The following is a 13,382-nucleotide window of genomic DNA, read 5'->3' as shown; positions in this document are numbered from 1 at the left end:
GTGTGAGATAGCAGGAATATCTGAGCAGAATTTGGGAGTTGATGTGTCGGCGTGATTTATTGAGGACCAGGAATGGACAGTGAAAGCAGCTTAGTCTTCTGTAAATGGCCCCAGCCGGAATTACCTTGTCGGAGCTGTCCGTGAAAGCTGGGTTGTGCATCCGTTAAAGCAGCAAAGTCTTCCAATTAACCAGTACTTGAGGATCCTACATCATCTCAGCAACAAACGAACTTGCAGTATGACTTCCTGTAAATGAATTTCTTGGCTTTTTTGCTGAGCTATTACTAGCAAAGTGTGATGGCATCTTAGGCATACAACCTCCCATTTCACTGTCCAACTGGTGGGGTGCAGGGGCCTCCCACAGGTTCTCATTTGGCATGAGACTCGCCCTGAGGCCCAGCTCCAGGCCAGACCGTGAGCTGTGTGAGGACCAGGCCATATTCTTCTGGGGTCCCACAAGTCCCCATTACATGCCTGGCATACCATCTGGGCTCAGCAGAGCTCTGTGGCTTCTAAAGGGCTCTGGCATCTTCCATCAGGCTGTTTTTCAAACCTATGTATCCTGTCCTTAGCCGAGCTTCTGTGTTTTGGGGTGCCCCTTGTGGTTCAGATGGTCTGGGTCCCATTGCTGGCAGCATGGTGGGTATTTTAAACTCTGACAGTTGACCAGTTTTGTAGGTGAACTGGTATCCCTCATTGTATGTGTTTGTATTTGTTTATAACTGGTGCTTTTGTTGACTATTCTCTGTTTTGAACTTTCTTTTATAAATAACTTTTTTTCAGGTATTTTTCATGGGCTTACTGATGTATTTTTCTCATTGCATATATTTTCTTTGTAGAGTTTTTGATATTAATCCTTGGCCTGTAACATGTTGCAAATGTTTTACTGTTTGCAATCTGTTTTACTTTCTAATTTTTTTCACTTAAAACCATTAGAGATTTGTGTGTGGTGATGTGGACCAGCTTTTCCTTCCATGCTGGGCTTTCTCCTGGTGGTGGTGGTGGGGCACTTTGTGACCTGCACACACTAGCGGAGTCCAGCTATCCCTGGGGTTGTACTGCGGTCAGGCTGTCGTCATTGCCCCAGGTGGAATGTCTGCTGACACGATTGGGTGGCATTTCTGCACGGGGAGCACTCCACATGCACCCCGCGACCCCCTGCTTGAGGTCGTGCACCAAGGTTTCAGGAACGTGCTGTCTTGTATTGGTCAATCTTTCTTTCCATTTGGCTGCATTATTAATGGTTTGAGTGAGGAAGCGTTTTTGCTGATTGATTTAAAGACCCATTCATCCTTCGAGGAATTATTTTTGACTTAATTAGGTAAAGGGAGTAAATCAGTTTAATGGATTGATTTATGATCAGTTTGCACGTTCAGATGATCATGACTCACGCAGGCTTACTCAGTATGAGTGCCTGCCACCTGCCTTCTGGAGAACCAGGGCCTCTGCAGACTCTCCTGCCTGGCAACACAGCTCAGAAGCAAGGTCGTAGACGCACGTCTTTTACTCGTGCCTCGGGAACAAATAACGAGCGGCCTGCACCTTTCAGTGCAGTGCCTATAGAAGGGAGGCTCTCGTCCTGTGCCCTGACAAGAGGTTCCCAGTGCCACTGTGTCTCCAGTGGCCACCACAGGCTCCAGTGCGTGTGTGCCTCGTGAGGGCCCGCAGAGTGACAGAGAGCTCCTGGGGACGCTGGCGAGTGACGTTGGGCTCGCCTCTGCACCCTCTGGTCCTGAGACAAGGCGTCTGTCTCTCTCAGAGGCAAGCTCCGCAGCTGTCAGAGCTTTTCGGGGGGTGAGAGGGTGTCTCACTTTGGAAAAGACTTTTGCCTTTTTAGAGAACTCTGAGCTTTGGAAGGACGGGGTGCAGAGCCTGTTGGTCGTGTCTGATGCTGTTTGCAAGACCGCTTCCTTCAGTTTGGATGAGCTCTTGTTTGTTTGTTTGTTTATTTATTTATAGATTTTATTTATTTACTCATGACACACACACACGCAGAGAGAGAGAGAGAGAGAGAGAGAGAGAGAGAGGCAGAGGTGCAGGCAGAGGGAGAAGCAGGCTCCATGCAGGGAGCCTGACGTGGGACTCGATCCGGGGTCTCCAGGATCAGGCCCTGGACTGAAGGCGGCGCTAAACTGCTGAGCCACCTGGGCTGCCCGCTCCTGTTGATTTAAGCATTGTTTGCATCGTCATCAGTAGAAGCAAGGTAGACTTGATTTATTGTCTTAACGTTTAGCAATAATTTGGCTATTTCTCTTAACTGGAGAGATTGGGATTAAAGTCTTTCCATTCTTCACAGATCATCTTGGCATAATGTTCACCATATTCTCGTTGGAACTGTTTACATAATTGTTTCTCCTTCCTCGACTGTGAACTCTTGCCGGTAGTTCACACGCTCCTGGGCACATGTTCACCGAGTCCCTGCTGTGTGCTGTGCCCTCGCAGACGTGCGGGGATTTGGATAGTGTGGTGGGTGCGGTCCTGCTCTCCAGGAGCTCTTCCTGGGTCACGCAGGGATATGCAGACATGAAGACGCAGTACGCAGATAGGGAGGAAGGCAGCCGCCGACCCTGTCGTGCAGGAGATGCTGCGAGTGGGCAGTGCCATATGTGCTTGTGCGCCACCTCCTGTCCCCTGCAGGGAGTGGCCCAGTGCCTGGCATTTCACGGTGTGGCCCTGTGTGTGCTTTGGCCGGCTTTCCTCATTGGAGGGGCGTCCGTGGCGGGCTTGGACTCTCCCTTGGGCCTCGCTGGTGGGTTTGTGGGCTCTGCTCGGGAACATCTCCACTGCTTCTGGCCTCTTTTCCTTTTCTGGCAGTCTCCAGATGGGATCCCTTCCCTGCTTGTACCCCTGCTGGCAAACACCAGTGTGAGGAGTTACCCTGATACGCACACATCTCCAGGGGCTCCCCCTTCCCTCCAGAAGGAAGTCCAGCTCTGGAGCCTATGCCCAGGGCTGCGGTACCATGGTTCTGCAGAGCTGTCCCCTGCCTAGGTCATGCGGATGACCCGCAGGCTTTCTGGCTTCTGGTTTTGCAGCCTCCCCCCTCCCTTCTCTGTGCTTGCTTCGCCGTCTTCCAAGGCTTAGCCCCCAGGCCTCCCAAGGCCACCTTCTCCAGGGGCGAGGACTCGGCTCCTCCGAACCTGCCATGCCTCCCCCCATCCCTTGTCACACCACTCACTTGCCATGTGGTCAGCTCTTTACGTACATCTTTCTGTAAATAAGTCTGGTCAACAAGTGCTATGAGTAAGGCAGCCAGCCAACGGGGAGTGAGTGAGCCAGGTGAGAACGTGAATGAACGTGTGCAGTGCGGCCTCTTCTCTTGGCTTCATGGTGGCTGCTCCATCTCTGCCTTCCCCGCAGCTGGTTTCTTGCATATGAGAGTACACGTTAATAGAATCCATCAGTATTTCAACCAATAGCATTTCTATTAACAAAAACTCCTACTCACAAGCATTATTACAAAATCAAAGATTCAGTCAAGCCAAAAGAATGTTGTGAAATTAAGATTCTTTCTTTTACAAAAATGACATTATAGAAACAAGGATCATTAAGGAAATAGACTTTCCCTCCCCCCTCTCCCTCAGTCCCACACCGCTGTTGTTGCTCCCCAGGGGCTGCTGGGAGCTCTCTTCGGTGTGGTGTCAGGTAGCAGGGAGCTCCTCCAGAGAGGAACAGCCACACCACCCAGCGCTGGCCCCGGCCTGCAGTTTGCACAAGGCTGGGGACCCCTGATTGGGGGTGCGCTTGGGGTGGAGGTGGACGAGGAGCAGAGTGGTGCTGCTTGTGACAGGAGGTTGGTTCTTGACGTTTGTGGCCCGCTGCGGGCCAGGAGACGGATAGTTGGATGTGGCCACATTGTGCCATCTTGCCTGGCCTGTATCAAGTGCATCGTCCTTGGTTTGTCCTTGATTTGTGACCATTGTCTGCCGGTGTCCCATCGTCCACTGACCGTTTGTCCGTGTCTGTGTGCTATTGGTTTGCAGCCACGTAACAGAATTGGGAACTCTGACGGTGGTTTAGTTTGTAACCTTGAGTTGGACATTATTTATATTAACATCAAACATTCGTACACTAAACCAACTTGATCATAACCTTAGCTGTTCTTGCTGAGCCATGGAGTTTTGTGAATTTATGGTCTTGGGTGGCAGCACCTCTCTTACCAAAGCGGGACTTTTCCCTCTGCCTTGGAACCCAAATCTATGTAATTAAGTGCTAAAACCTCCATCACCGAAGTGTCAGGGTTTCAAATTTAAAACTCCCAAGTTGGGTAAAGCATAAGATTAGACCATGGAGTGATTCCAGCTAGCTTATGAAGAAGAGAATATTTTTGATTACCAGTTAAGCTCCTAATTACCTGAAGAGGTTTATTGCAGGGTTTGTGTGATGCGGGTGATTAACGCAGTCGTAGCAGCCCTGGCGTGCTCCCCTCCCTAACCTGCGCTGTGCTTGGTGAGGCTGGCATCTGCACTTAGTGGTGATCCCATGGCAGAGGCTGTGTTGAAATTTGAGGTGATTCTCCCTTTCTGATTGCTAAGACGCCCCATTTGGTTTCCTGCAAGGGAGAGCCTGGCCATGTGGCAGGCCTTTTTACTTTCTAGTACACGCTGGTCCTTACAGGATCCTGGCCTGTGCTGGCCTGGCCACTTCCGGGGCCTGTGCAGCCGTTTCGTGGAGGCCGGCAGGTGTCGTCCTGGAGGGGAGCCCCCCCTGCCCCCCAAGGAGCGAGCCCCCAGGAGACCCAGAGCTCCAGAGAGCTTGTGGTGCTGACGGGCTCTTTTGCCCACGATGTGTTTTATGACCTAGGGAGTGTTGTTTCACTTGTGAGGTGGTTCTGTTCTAGCCTTGTAGCAGCTCTCCCTCCTGTCCCTGCTGAGCCGGGGGCCTCTATGCTGCTCTGGCTCAGCGGGACCGAGAGGCTGACCGTTGTCAGCTGGACTTCGCTCGCCGCCGGGCTTGGCTGCTTCCTGGCACGCTACCCTCCTGCAGGCCCCTTGCTCGTCAGCTGGTCGTGCTTACCTCCGTGGGCTGCTTCAGATGCAGCGGGCCCTGGCGCATGGGGACGCGCTCTGCAGACTCGGAAGATGCACACTATCCATTGGTAGTGGCGAGTGCCCTTGCTGTCCGGTGAGCAGCCTCGACGCCACATGGGCTTTGAGCCCATCAGCCTGCCTCTTCCTTCCCCACTGATCCTGCTTGGTTCCTTCCTTACCAGGCCGAATGTCCTCCATTGTTGTATTAGTTTCTTATATTTACCTGTCCTTCTGCTAAGCCCTGATCCACCCACCCACCCACCTACCCCGTGGGTGGACTAGTCACGAATCACTCTGGATGTGCTGATTGTGCAGTGCTGTTCATGCTGTAGGGTGAGGAGTGCTGGCCCCACCATCGAATGCCAGTGGGCCCCCTACCCTAATTGTTCTGACCCCCAAGGGCCCCCGCAAGCTTCTGAGAGCAGTGAGAAGGGCGGTACACCCACCACCCTCAGGAACTTTTTCTCTGGGGTTTTCTGTGGAAAAGTAGACCTTAGTGAAACTATGTCAGCAGCTTAAACAGTGTGTTTTTCCCTATTGCAAAAGTCCTAAGTGTTAAAATTGTGAAAATTTGCATTCTCTTTTTACTCTCTACCCTTCTGCAGGAAGTAAAGGGTGGTATTTACCACTCCCCCACCCCGCTCTTTCCCAGGGGCCCCACGGCCCTGCTTCTGGCATCTTTCTGAGCACTGTTCTCTGCGTGCTTGTGCACACAGGCTGCGAGGGCTGGAGTCTCTGATATAAAAGGTGTCGTTGATAAAGATGGGATTAGTTTTCTTTTTAAACAATATGGCAGGGTAGCATTTTCAAAGAATTTATTTAAATCATCTCCTAAAGCCTTTTTATGATTTGAGAAGGCAAGTGACATATTTTGTAAATTAAATGTCTGTTTTTACACCTTGTGACTTCATGTGCCGTTGTGGCCTGTCTGAGCGGTGGGCTGTGTGTCCCGGGCGGGGCAGTGTCTTGTCTGCCTCCCCAGGTGCCACTGGGCTTAGCCTGTGCATGTGTCGGTCTCCCTGAGCCCTGAAGGGTGGCAGCGTGGGCAGTGTGGGGAGGAGGTCCTGGGTGCAGCTCTCTGACCGGAGTGCAGGTGCAGTGCCGGTGTTTGTGCTGACAGGGTAGAGTGGGACATGGAGTCCAGTCCAGTTTCAGATGAAACAGGTCAGCTTAAGTTCCATCATTTGTAATCCTGTATTTGGTATAAATGCCACCTTCCAGGGTCCATGTACCTTCCCTGTGCTGGCTTCCAGGGCCTGTCCGTCCTGCCTGGCTGGGAGAAGGCCATGTATGGGCCATCCAGGGCCACAGTCCAGGGGGCCCTGTGTGGCACCCACTTCCTTGAGCGGCTGGTGCAGCATCTGTGCAGCCTGGGTCAGTATTAGCCAAGCCCAGATCCTGTGGCCCAGAGGGACCAGGACCCAGGGGCCCCTGCTCCAGCTGCGGCCCCACCTCCGTCTTTGACAGGCTTGTTCTTCCTGTTTTCTTTTTCCCTGGGAATTTACCATTTTCCTGTTTGAATTGCGTTTCTTCTTTTGCACCCTGGGTTTGCCTGGAATCCCTCCCCTGCTGTGGTTTCCCCTCATTCATGTTCTCAGCCAGAGCAGTTTTCTTTGTCTCCGTGGCATTTAGTGTGGCTCATGTTTAGGGGCAGAGTCCTACGTGACGCCGGCTCCGTGACTGCTGGTATGAGGGCTCCTTAGGTCCAAGGCTTCCCTGGTGGCTTCCCTGGTGGTTCCCCTGGAACCCCCCCCCCCCCCTTCAGGCTCCTGCCCCACCTGGTCCCTCCCCTTGCCCCAGGGTTGTGGAGGCAGCATGTCCTGGTTGGGGGCCTGGACCTTTGGAGTTGGTGAGTTATAACCTGTCATGACCATTGGCCATTTTGGGGTCTTGACTCTGAGGACCCCTTCCCACTCCACAGCGTCGAGTCTCCCAGGTTTCATGGCAGATGGTGCAGTAAGTCAGCATCTACCCGAAGGACCTGTGCTGAACATGCTCATGTCGCTCTGGGTTGGCTCCTGGCTGTGTCCCCAGGAACCACTAGAGCCCTGTCTCCTGTGAGGAGCCCCCAGGAGGACCCCCTCCCAGCTGCACCAGCCTCAGGGTGTTCTTTTCTTGGTTCTGACCCTGTGCGGGCCTTCCGGAGTGTTCTGTGCTGCCCTCTACGCCTTCTCCTGTGTCGGCAGTTGTTTTCTCCAAGAGGATGGATATTTATCTCATTCTGACAATAAGGGTCATTCTGATTCTCTCGGCCTTTTTGAAGACAAATTGGCATAGAGATTCTCTGATTTAAATGCCCTTTTTTCAGGACATTGAAGAGTGACAAATGGCCTATGGTGAGGGGTGACACCTGAAAGAGGTTGCCGACCTTTCCTGGGATAAGGCAGTAAGCCAGCTAAACCGACCGAGAAACATTTCCAAGGCCTGCATCCTACGCTTCTCCCCTGGGCAGGGTGGGGGGGACCCCCTGTGAGCTGGGGGCGGGGGCGGTGGCACTGGAGGCCTGGGGAGGCTGGTTCCCTGTTGCCCTGTTGTGACAGCTGAGGAGATATCTCGGTGCTTTGAAGGCCCTGGAAAGAGAAGGCATCCATGGAAAACTCAAGGGGAGTCCTGTGATGGTTGTTGCTGCGGCAGTTCCTCAAGGTGGAAGATCACATCAGGCCGGCTCTAGGGTGGTGGCAGCTGAACCGAGTCTGCCGAAGCCAGAGGAGGTCGCTTATACCTGTGTCCGCCAGCTTGCTCTTCAGCAGGAGGGCATCATGATGGGTGGCCCTTGTGTGCTCACTAGTGAGCCCTGGGAGACCTCGTTTCCTCCTCTGTAGATGGACAGAGCTGATGCCTCCCGTCTAGGCTGCCTGGACACTTCCAGAGCCAGCATTTTCTGGTAGAGTCATGGTAGGGCTTCATCGGAGGGCATGCTCAGGCCAGACGTGGGCCTCCCGGGACTGCTGAGTTCAGAGGCCAGGAGCCTCGCTGGGCCATGGCTGGGGGGCAGAGTGTGCCTGGCTGTGGGAGGGAGAGCCCACAGCCCACGGGGCAGCTGGGACAGGGTACAGGTCCCAAGTGCGCTCTGCTGAGAGGAGGAGCTCAGAGCCGGCTGGGCCAGACTGGGGACACTCTTCATCCCAGTCCTGTATCAGAGGGTAGGGGCTCTGAGCTTCTGGAGGGTGTCACCTCTGACTCATCTCTGTGCCTAAGGGCCTGGAGTGTAGGGACAGAGCCACCACATGGGGAGCACCTGCTGCGTGTTGTCACATTGCCCCAGCAAGGGGACAGCCCAGTGTCCCAGAGGGGACATGTGATAGGCAGTGTGGCCCATCCATACACTGGAATGTTTTTCTACTACGGAAAGGACCAAAGTGCTGGCACAGGCTGTGCCCTGGTGACCCCGGGAGCACGGTGCCAAGTGAAGGGAGCCAGACATGGAAGGCGCCGTACTGTGCAATCCCGTTATGTGGAATGTCCAGAACGGCCAAATCCACAGAGGCCGAGCACAGAGGGGTGGTTGCCAGGAGCTGGGGAATGGGAGTGCCTGCTGATGTGTTTGCGTGGGGTGCTGAGAATGTTCTGGAATTACATGGTGGCGATGGCTGTCCCACTCTGTGAATATACTAAAACCCACTGAATTGTATGCTTTAAAAAGGGGAATTTTATGGCATATGAATGCGTGTCAATAAAATAAACCCCCAAACCAAACCAAACCAAACCAAACCACATAAGTGTTGAGTATGTGGGGGAGTGAAGGAATAAGCGGGGATGGATTGACTTTCCCGGCCACAATCCCTATAGGTGTGCTCCCAGGTGCCCCAGGGATGCTCGGTGACAGGCCTGAGAGCAGAGCTGGCTGGGACAGGTCCTCGAAGCTGTACACAGCTGGGCTGGATGCATGTCCAGGGCCAGGCCTGCCTGTGTAGACCTGCGTGACCCAGTTGGAGGGCCTGGCCGGGCTTGGCCTGACTCATCCTGGCCTGTTGTTACCGTTGTGGTCTGTGTCACCAACAGAGTCTGAGTAGAAGGTGGTTCACTGTGGCTCTTGTAGCCACGAGCTCTGGTGTGAGGCGGGTGCCAGAGCATCGCGCCGTCGTGCTGGGGAGTCCCGGCCACAGGCTCTGGGCTGCATGGTGCGCCTTGTTCTGATCCACCACCACCGGCTGCCCTGGGGTCATGTTTCTCTGCACCCCATCTCCAAGGGGTGCCTCAGTGGTGACCGCAGATGTGTGACAAAGGTTAATGAGTGAGGACGTTCGATCAATGGAAAGGAACACCTGGCACCTCATAGCTGCTCAACAAGTGTCAGCAATTATTACTCTTAAAAAAATTATTGTCATTTCTACCCACTTAAAACTTTCCAAATATATTCTTGGCAGAAATGTTTCTTTTCTTTAAGAACATTTTCTTTGCAAAGATGCTGTGCATGTTTGCAAAATAAAACAAAAGTAAATAAAATGAAAAAAATGGAACACACAATTTTTAAAACATTTATGAGTGTTGTGCTGGGTGATAGCAGCTTTTGTAAGGATCTAAAATTAGTTTGTTTAAATGTCTGAGAAGCCATTTCAATTAAGCGTCTGTTCTGCATTTTAAAACTTTTCCGTTCTGTTCCCTTAGTGGGCTTTTTTTATATTCGAGGAAAGAGATTGTTCGGAGCACTGGTGCCTGTTCTGTCTCTTCTTGGGTGTTCGCCTGCAGCGGACGGGTCTTTGCCCAGTGGGGTTTTGGAAACACCAACCTTGGGAACAAGTTTTTAGAGAAATTATTGTCCAATGAAAATGTGACCCTATTAGAAGCAGAATTCATGAAATTTTATGAAAACACTTTCAGATCTGTGTTAGGAATAAACAGTCTTTTCGGCCCTCTCTTATTGGGATGTGAAATGCCTGAGAAGCAATAATTCATAATATGTTAATTATGTTAATTAATTGGAGAGGACTCAGAATATTAATTATCTGCAACTAATTAGGTATTAAAATTGAGAGCCATTAAGTGATGAGGTGGAAGCCTACGAGTCATCTAGTTAGAGCAAGAAAAATGAGCCCCAGCATGACCTTGCCGGTGGCGCAGGTCTCGGCCCGCCCTGCCCCCGCCCCCGCCCCGTCGTGTTTCCTGTGGGTTAACCGCTTGCTGTCTTTTCCATGCTTCCTGGCACACAGAGGAGGAAGACGTGGATGCTGCCGACATCTCCCGCGTGCCTGCAGAAGTGCTGCGCAACGTCGAGGCCGACACATACTGGTGCATGAGCAAACTGCTGGACGGTATTCAGGTGAGCCCCTGGCGGCCCGGACCCCAGGCAGGCGCCGCTCCATATGGGAAGCCAGTGTTGCGGGGAGCACTGGGCCCGACGTGCAGGCTTGCCTCTGTGGCCGCGTGCTGCCTTCTGAAGCCTCCCTTTCTATACCTGCACTAGTGCCGCCTCCCCGGGGTTGCAGGTGTGAGAAATCCTATGTGCTCGGAGCAGGGTGCAGAGCAGGACTCCGAGGGAGTAGGCTCTCCCCTCCTCTGCAGAGTCTGATCTCCACACATTCTAAGCTCCCCGGCTCTGCTGACCGTGATGCCAGGTGGTACCAGCACCGAATATGGGTTGTTGATAAGCCGTTCCATTGTCCATGCCTGGTGAGCTGTATTCAGGGCAGCCCACCCCTTACGGGGCCTCTGACGTAGGACCTCAGCTCCTAGTCTGTCACCCTGGGCCTATGAGCAGCCGGTCCTACAGAGCCCCTGTGGGCCCCAGGCTGGGAGTCTGATTGCTTGACCCGTAACTGTGCCCAGGCCTGGAGGGAAACACAAGCTGCTGGAGGCCTTGTCCCCATGGCTGGGGCTCTGCTTCACTTGGTATCAGTTGGGACAGATAGTGGAGATTTTTGCAGAAAGGCCGCAGGTCTCCCAGCGCCAGGGGTGACTTTATGGAAGTAGTTTGAACCCTACACAGAGTAGGAACGAGGACTGGAGCCTCTTGCTGTAGCACAAGTGGCCGAGGTAGATGGAGGTCCTCCAGTGGGCTGCGGGCCTTTTTCAGCTCCTTCTGTGCTGACATGCCTTTCTTAGGTGCCGCATGCTGCTGCGGGGAAGAAGAGTGTTGGGCACGTGCCTCTTAGGAGCTTGGGGTGGGACACAGGGTAGACCTGGTGAGGGCAGAAGATATGTGCTCCCGAAAACTTGATTTGGGAGTGCGGTGAGACTTGGTGGAGGGGCGGCCATGGGGGTAGAGTCCCGGAGCAGGGTTTGGTTGACGGAGTTTCCCGAGGGACCTCCGTGGGCTGGCTTTATCCCAAAGGTGGCTGCCCTGGGCTGGAGGCTGTGCTGGGACCCCTCTCGTTGCAAGTGAGGGGGGCACTTCCGCCTCAAGAGACAAGTTGAGGTAGTGCACTTGTCGCCTGTGTTTCCCGTCAGGCTGGCTTTCCTGAGCTGTTGTCACTGTCCTGTTTCTGGCCCTGCTGCCTGGAGGGGCCTCAGCTCAGCTGCTGGGGCCGAGGGGGTCCAAGGAAGGCTTTTACACAGTGTAGACTCCAGATCTGGATCCTGAGGTGTAATTTGAATAAATTAGGCAGAATGATTGTGCTGGAGAGAATGGTGTGGGCTCCCCTTACTTTTGATAACTGAGGAGTGAGAAAGAACAAGTGGAAACCCTTTCTGTAACTAAAGAACACGAACCTTGTTTGCATCTTACAACGAAAAATACGCCTGCTCGATTTTGGCCCAAGCATCGATTGATCATTCCCCTGCACGTTAATGTTTTTGTCTTTCTCCCAAAACTTAAGACTTTTTTCCCCCTCTTTAGAAAAGGGATTGAATCATAATGTGACACATTATAAATTTCAAATGTCACTTCTCTGATCATGAGTGATGGAATTCCTGCAATTTAAATATACGATTATCCCCCTTCTGTTTGTGAATAAAATCAGCTCTGTGCTGGAAGTGATGCTGGCTTTTCATCTTTCACCTGAGGTTTGCTGTCTGATGGGATGGCTCTTTGACAAGGGCGGTGCTCCTGGTATGCATGTTCACCACCCTGGGCAGGCTGTCGGGGGCCAGGCGGCTCTCGCCTGAGCAGGGTTGAGGGGTGCCAGCCAGATACCAGCATCATTGGGGCTTGGGGAGATCTGTCGTTCTCTGAGACGAGGCGAGCTCCTCCGGGGACGGTTTGGTGTGTGTGGTGCCCCTGCTGCTTTGTTTGGACAAGTGTGAGGGTCTTAAGAGACATAGAAGCAAGAGGAAAGATGGACTGGGTGTCAGTGCCCTGCGGTGCTGGAAGCTTCTGTTGCCACACTCACTGTCTTGCTCCTGGACTCGCCCTGTCCTCTCCACTCTCCTGATGACAGGAGAGCCATCATCCCTGAGCACTTCATCACATCACTGCCCTGGTTGAAAGCCACTGAGAACTATGTTTGGCTTTGTTAAGTGGCGCCTCTCAGCCTGGCCTTCACCAGTTCCCTGCATTTTAGGAAGTTCAGGCCTATCTATTGCGTTTCGCTAAATCCACATGCCAGAGAGACCACAGGGAGTCAGTTGCTGGGCCAGGCCTGTGCAGCGGCTCTCCTCACCAGCTGTGATCCATTGGCAGTCACAGTGGGGCATCGGGAGGCAGTGACAGCTAACATGTACCAAGTGGCTCTTAGCTTCACAGCAGAGCAGACGTCACACCCTGCACATAGAGGGATCCGTGGCCTGGGGTCAGAGTACGTGTTGGGACCCACATTTGAGCCCCAAGGCCTGTGGTTTTCTGCTCTGCTTTGTAATCATGTCCCGCTAAAATCAGTGGAAGTAACTGCTGTTTTGCTGGGTAAGTTCTAGAGGGCAAAAAACCACATCTTCTCATTTTCCTGGAGAGGTTACTACGTTTTCAGCTCACCTTGGAGCCTCAGGCTAAGACTCTGTGTTCTGCATTTGGCCAGCGTGTGGTGAGCACCTGCTGCGTACAGTTGCTGCTCATGGTCACCAACCAGTGTCCCTGCAGAATGTGTATCCTGGTAGCTCAGGGTGCAGGGAGGGGACTGCTAGCACAGGGCAGAATTCTGGAGGTTCTGGGGGTGGGGGACTCTGGTCCCAGGAGGATGAAAGACTAGGCATGAGAAGAAGCTGCTCCCTCCCTGCATATGCCTGGAGGCATTGGGTGATGTTGAGCAAGAATTGTCTAAAATGCATAGCTGGACTGCTTACCTACGGGAGGGGTGTCCTCTAGAAATGAGGAGTGATGACCGCACTAGTGGACGCTAGTAAGTTTGAAGGGAATAAGCTGACATAGTAATGTATAACAGTTGAGGTTTTACTGTCCTATCAAGGGGTAAAAAATAGGAAAGCCGGTCCTGCATAGGGAAATCCAGGTGCTACTCAAACAAAAGTATAATGGCTCTCTCA

At 52.9% G+C, this 13,382-nt stretch overlaps 1 protein-coding gene across 4 annotated transcripts in view; it reads left to right on the top strand.

Annotated features, from left to right (window-relative positions):
- The window catches only part of TBC1D22A (TBC1 domain family member 22A), a 334,217-nt gene that overhangs the window by 168,727 nt on the left and 152,108 nt on the right, over positions 1–13,382 (top strand). For all 4 annotated transcript variants that reach the window (XM_025456242.3, XM_025456232.3, XM_025456222.3 and 1 more), the window contains exon 9: positions 10,181–10,290. In XM_025456242.3, the coding sequence (XP_025312027.1) occupies positions 10,181–10,290 (110 nt within the window). The remainder of the gene's footprint in view (positions 1–10,180; positions 10,291–13,382) is intronic.

This window comes from Canis lupus, chromosome 10 (genome assembly GCF_003254725.2).
Source record: "Canis lupus dingo isolate Sandy chromosome 10, ASM325472v2, whole genome shotgun sequence".
NCBI lineage: Eukaryota > Metazoa > Chordata > Mammalia > Carnivora > Canidae > Canis > Canis lupus.
This window is presented reverse-complemented; position numbering and strand designations above follow the sequence as displayed.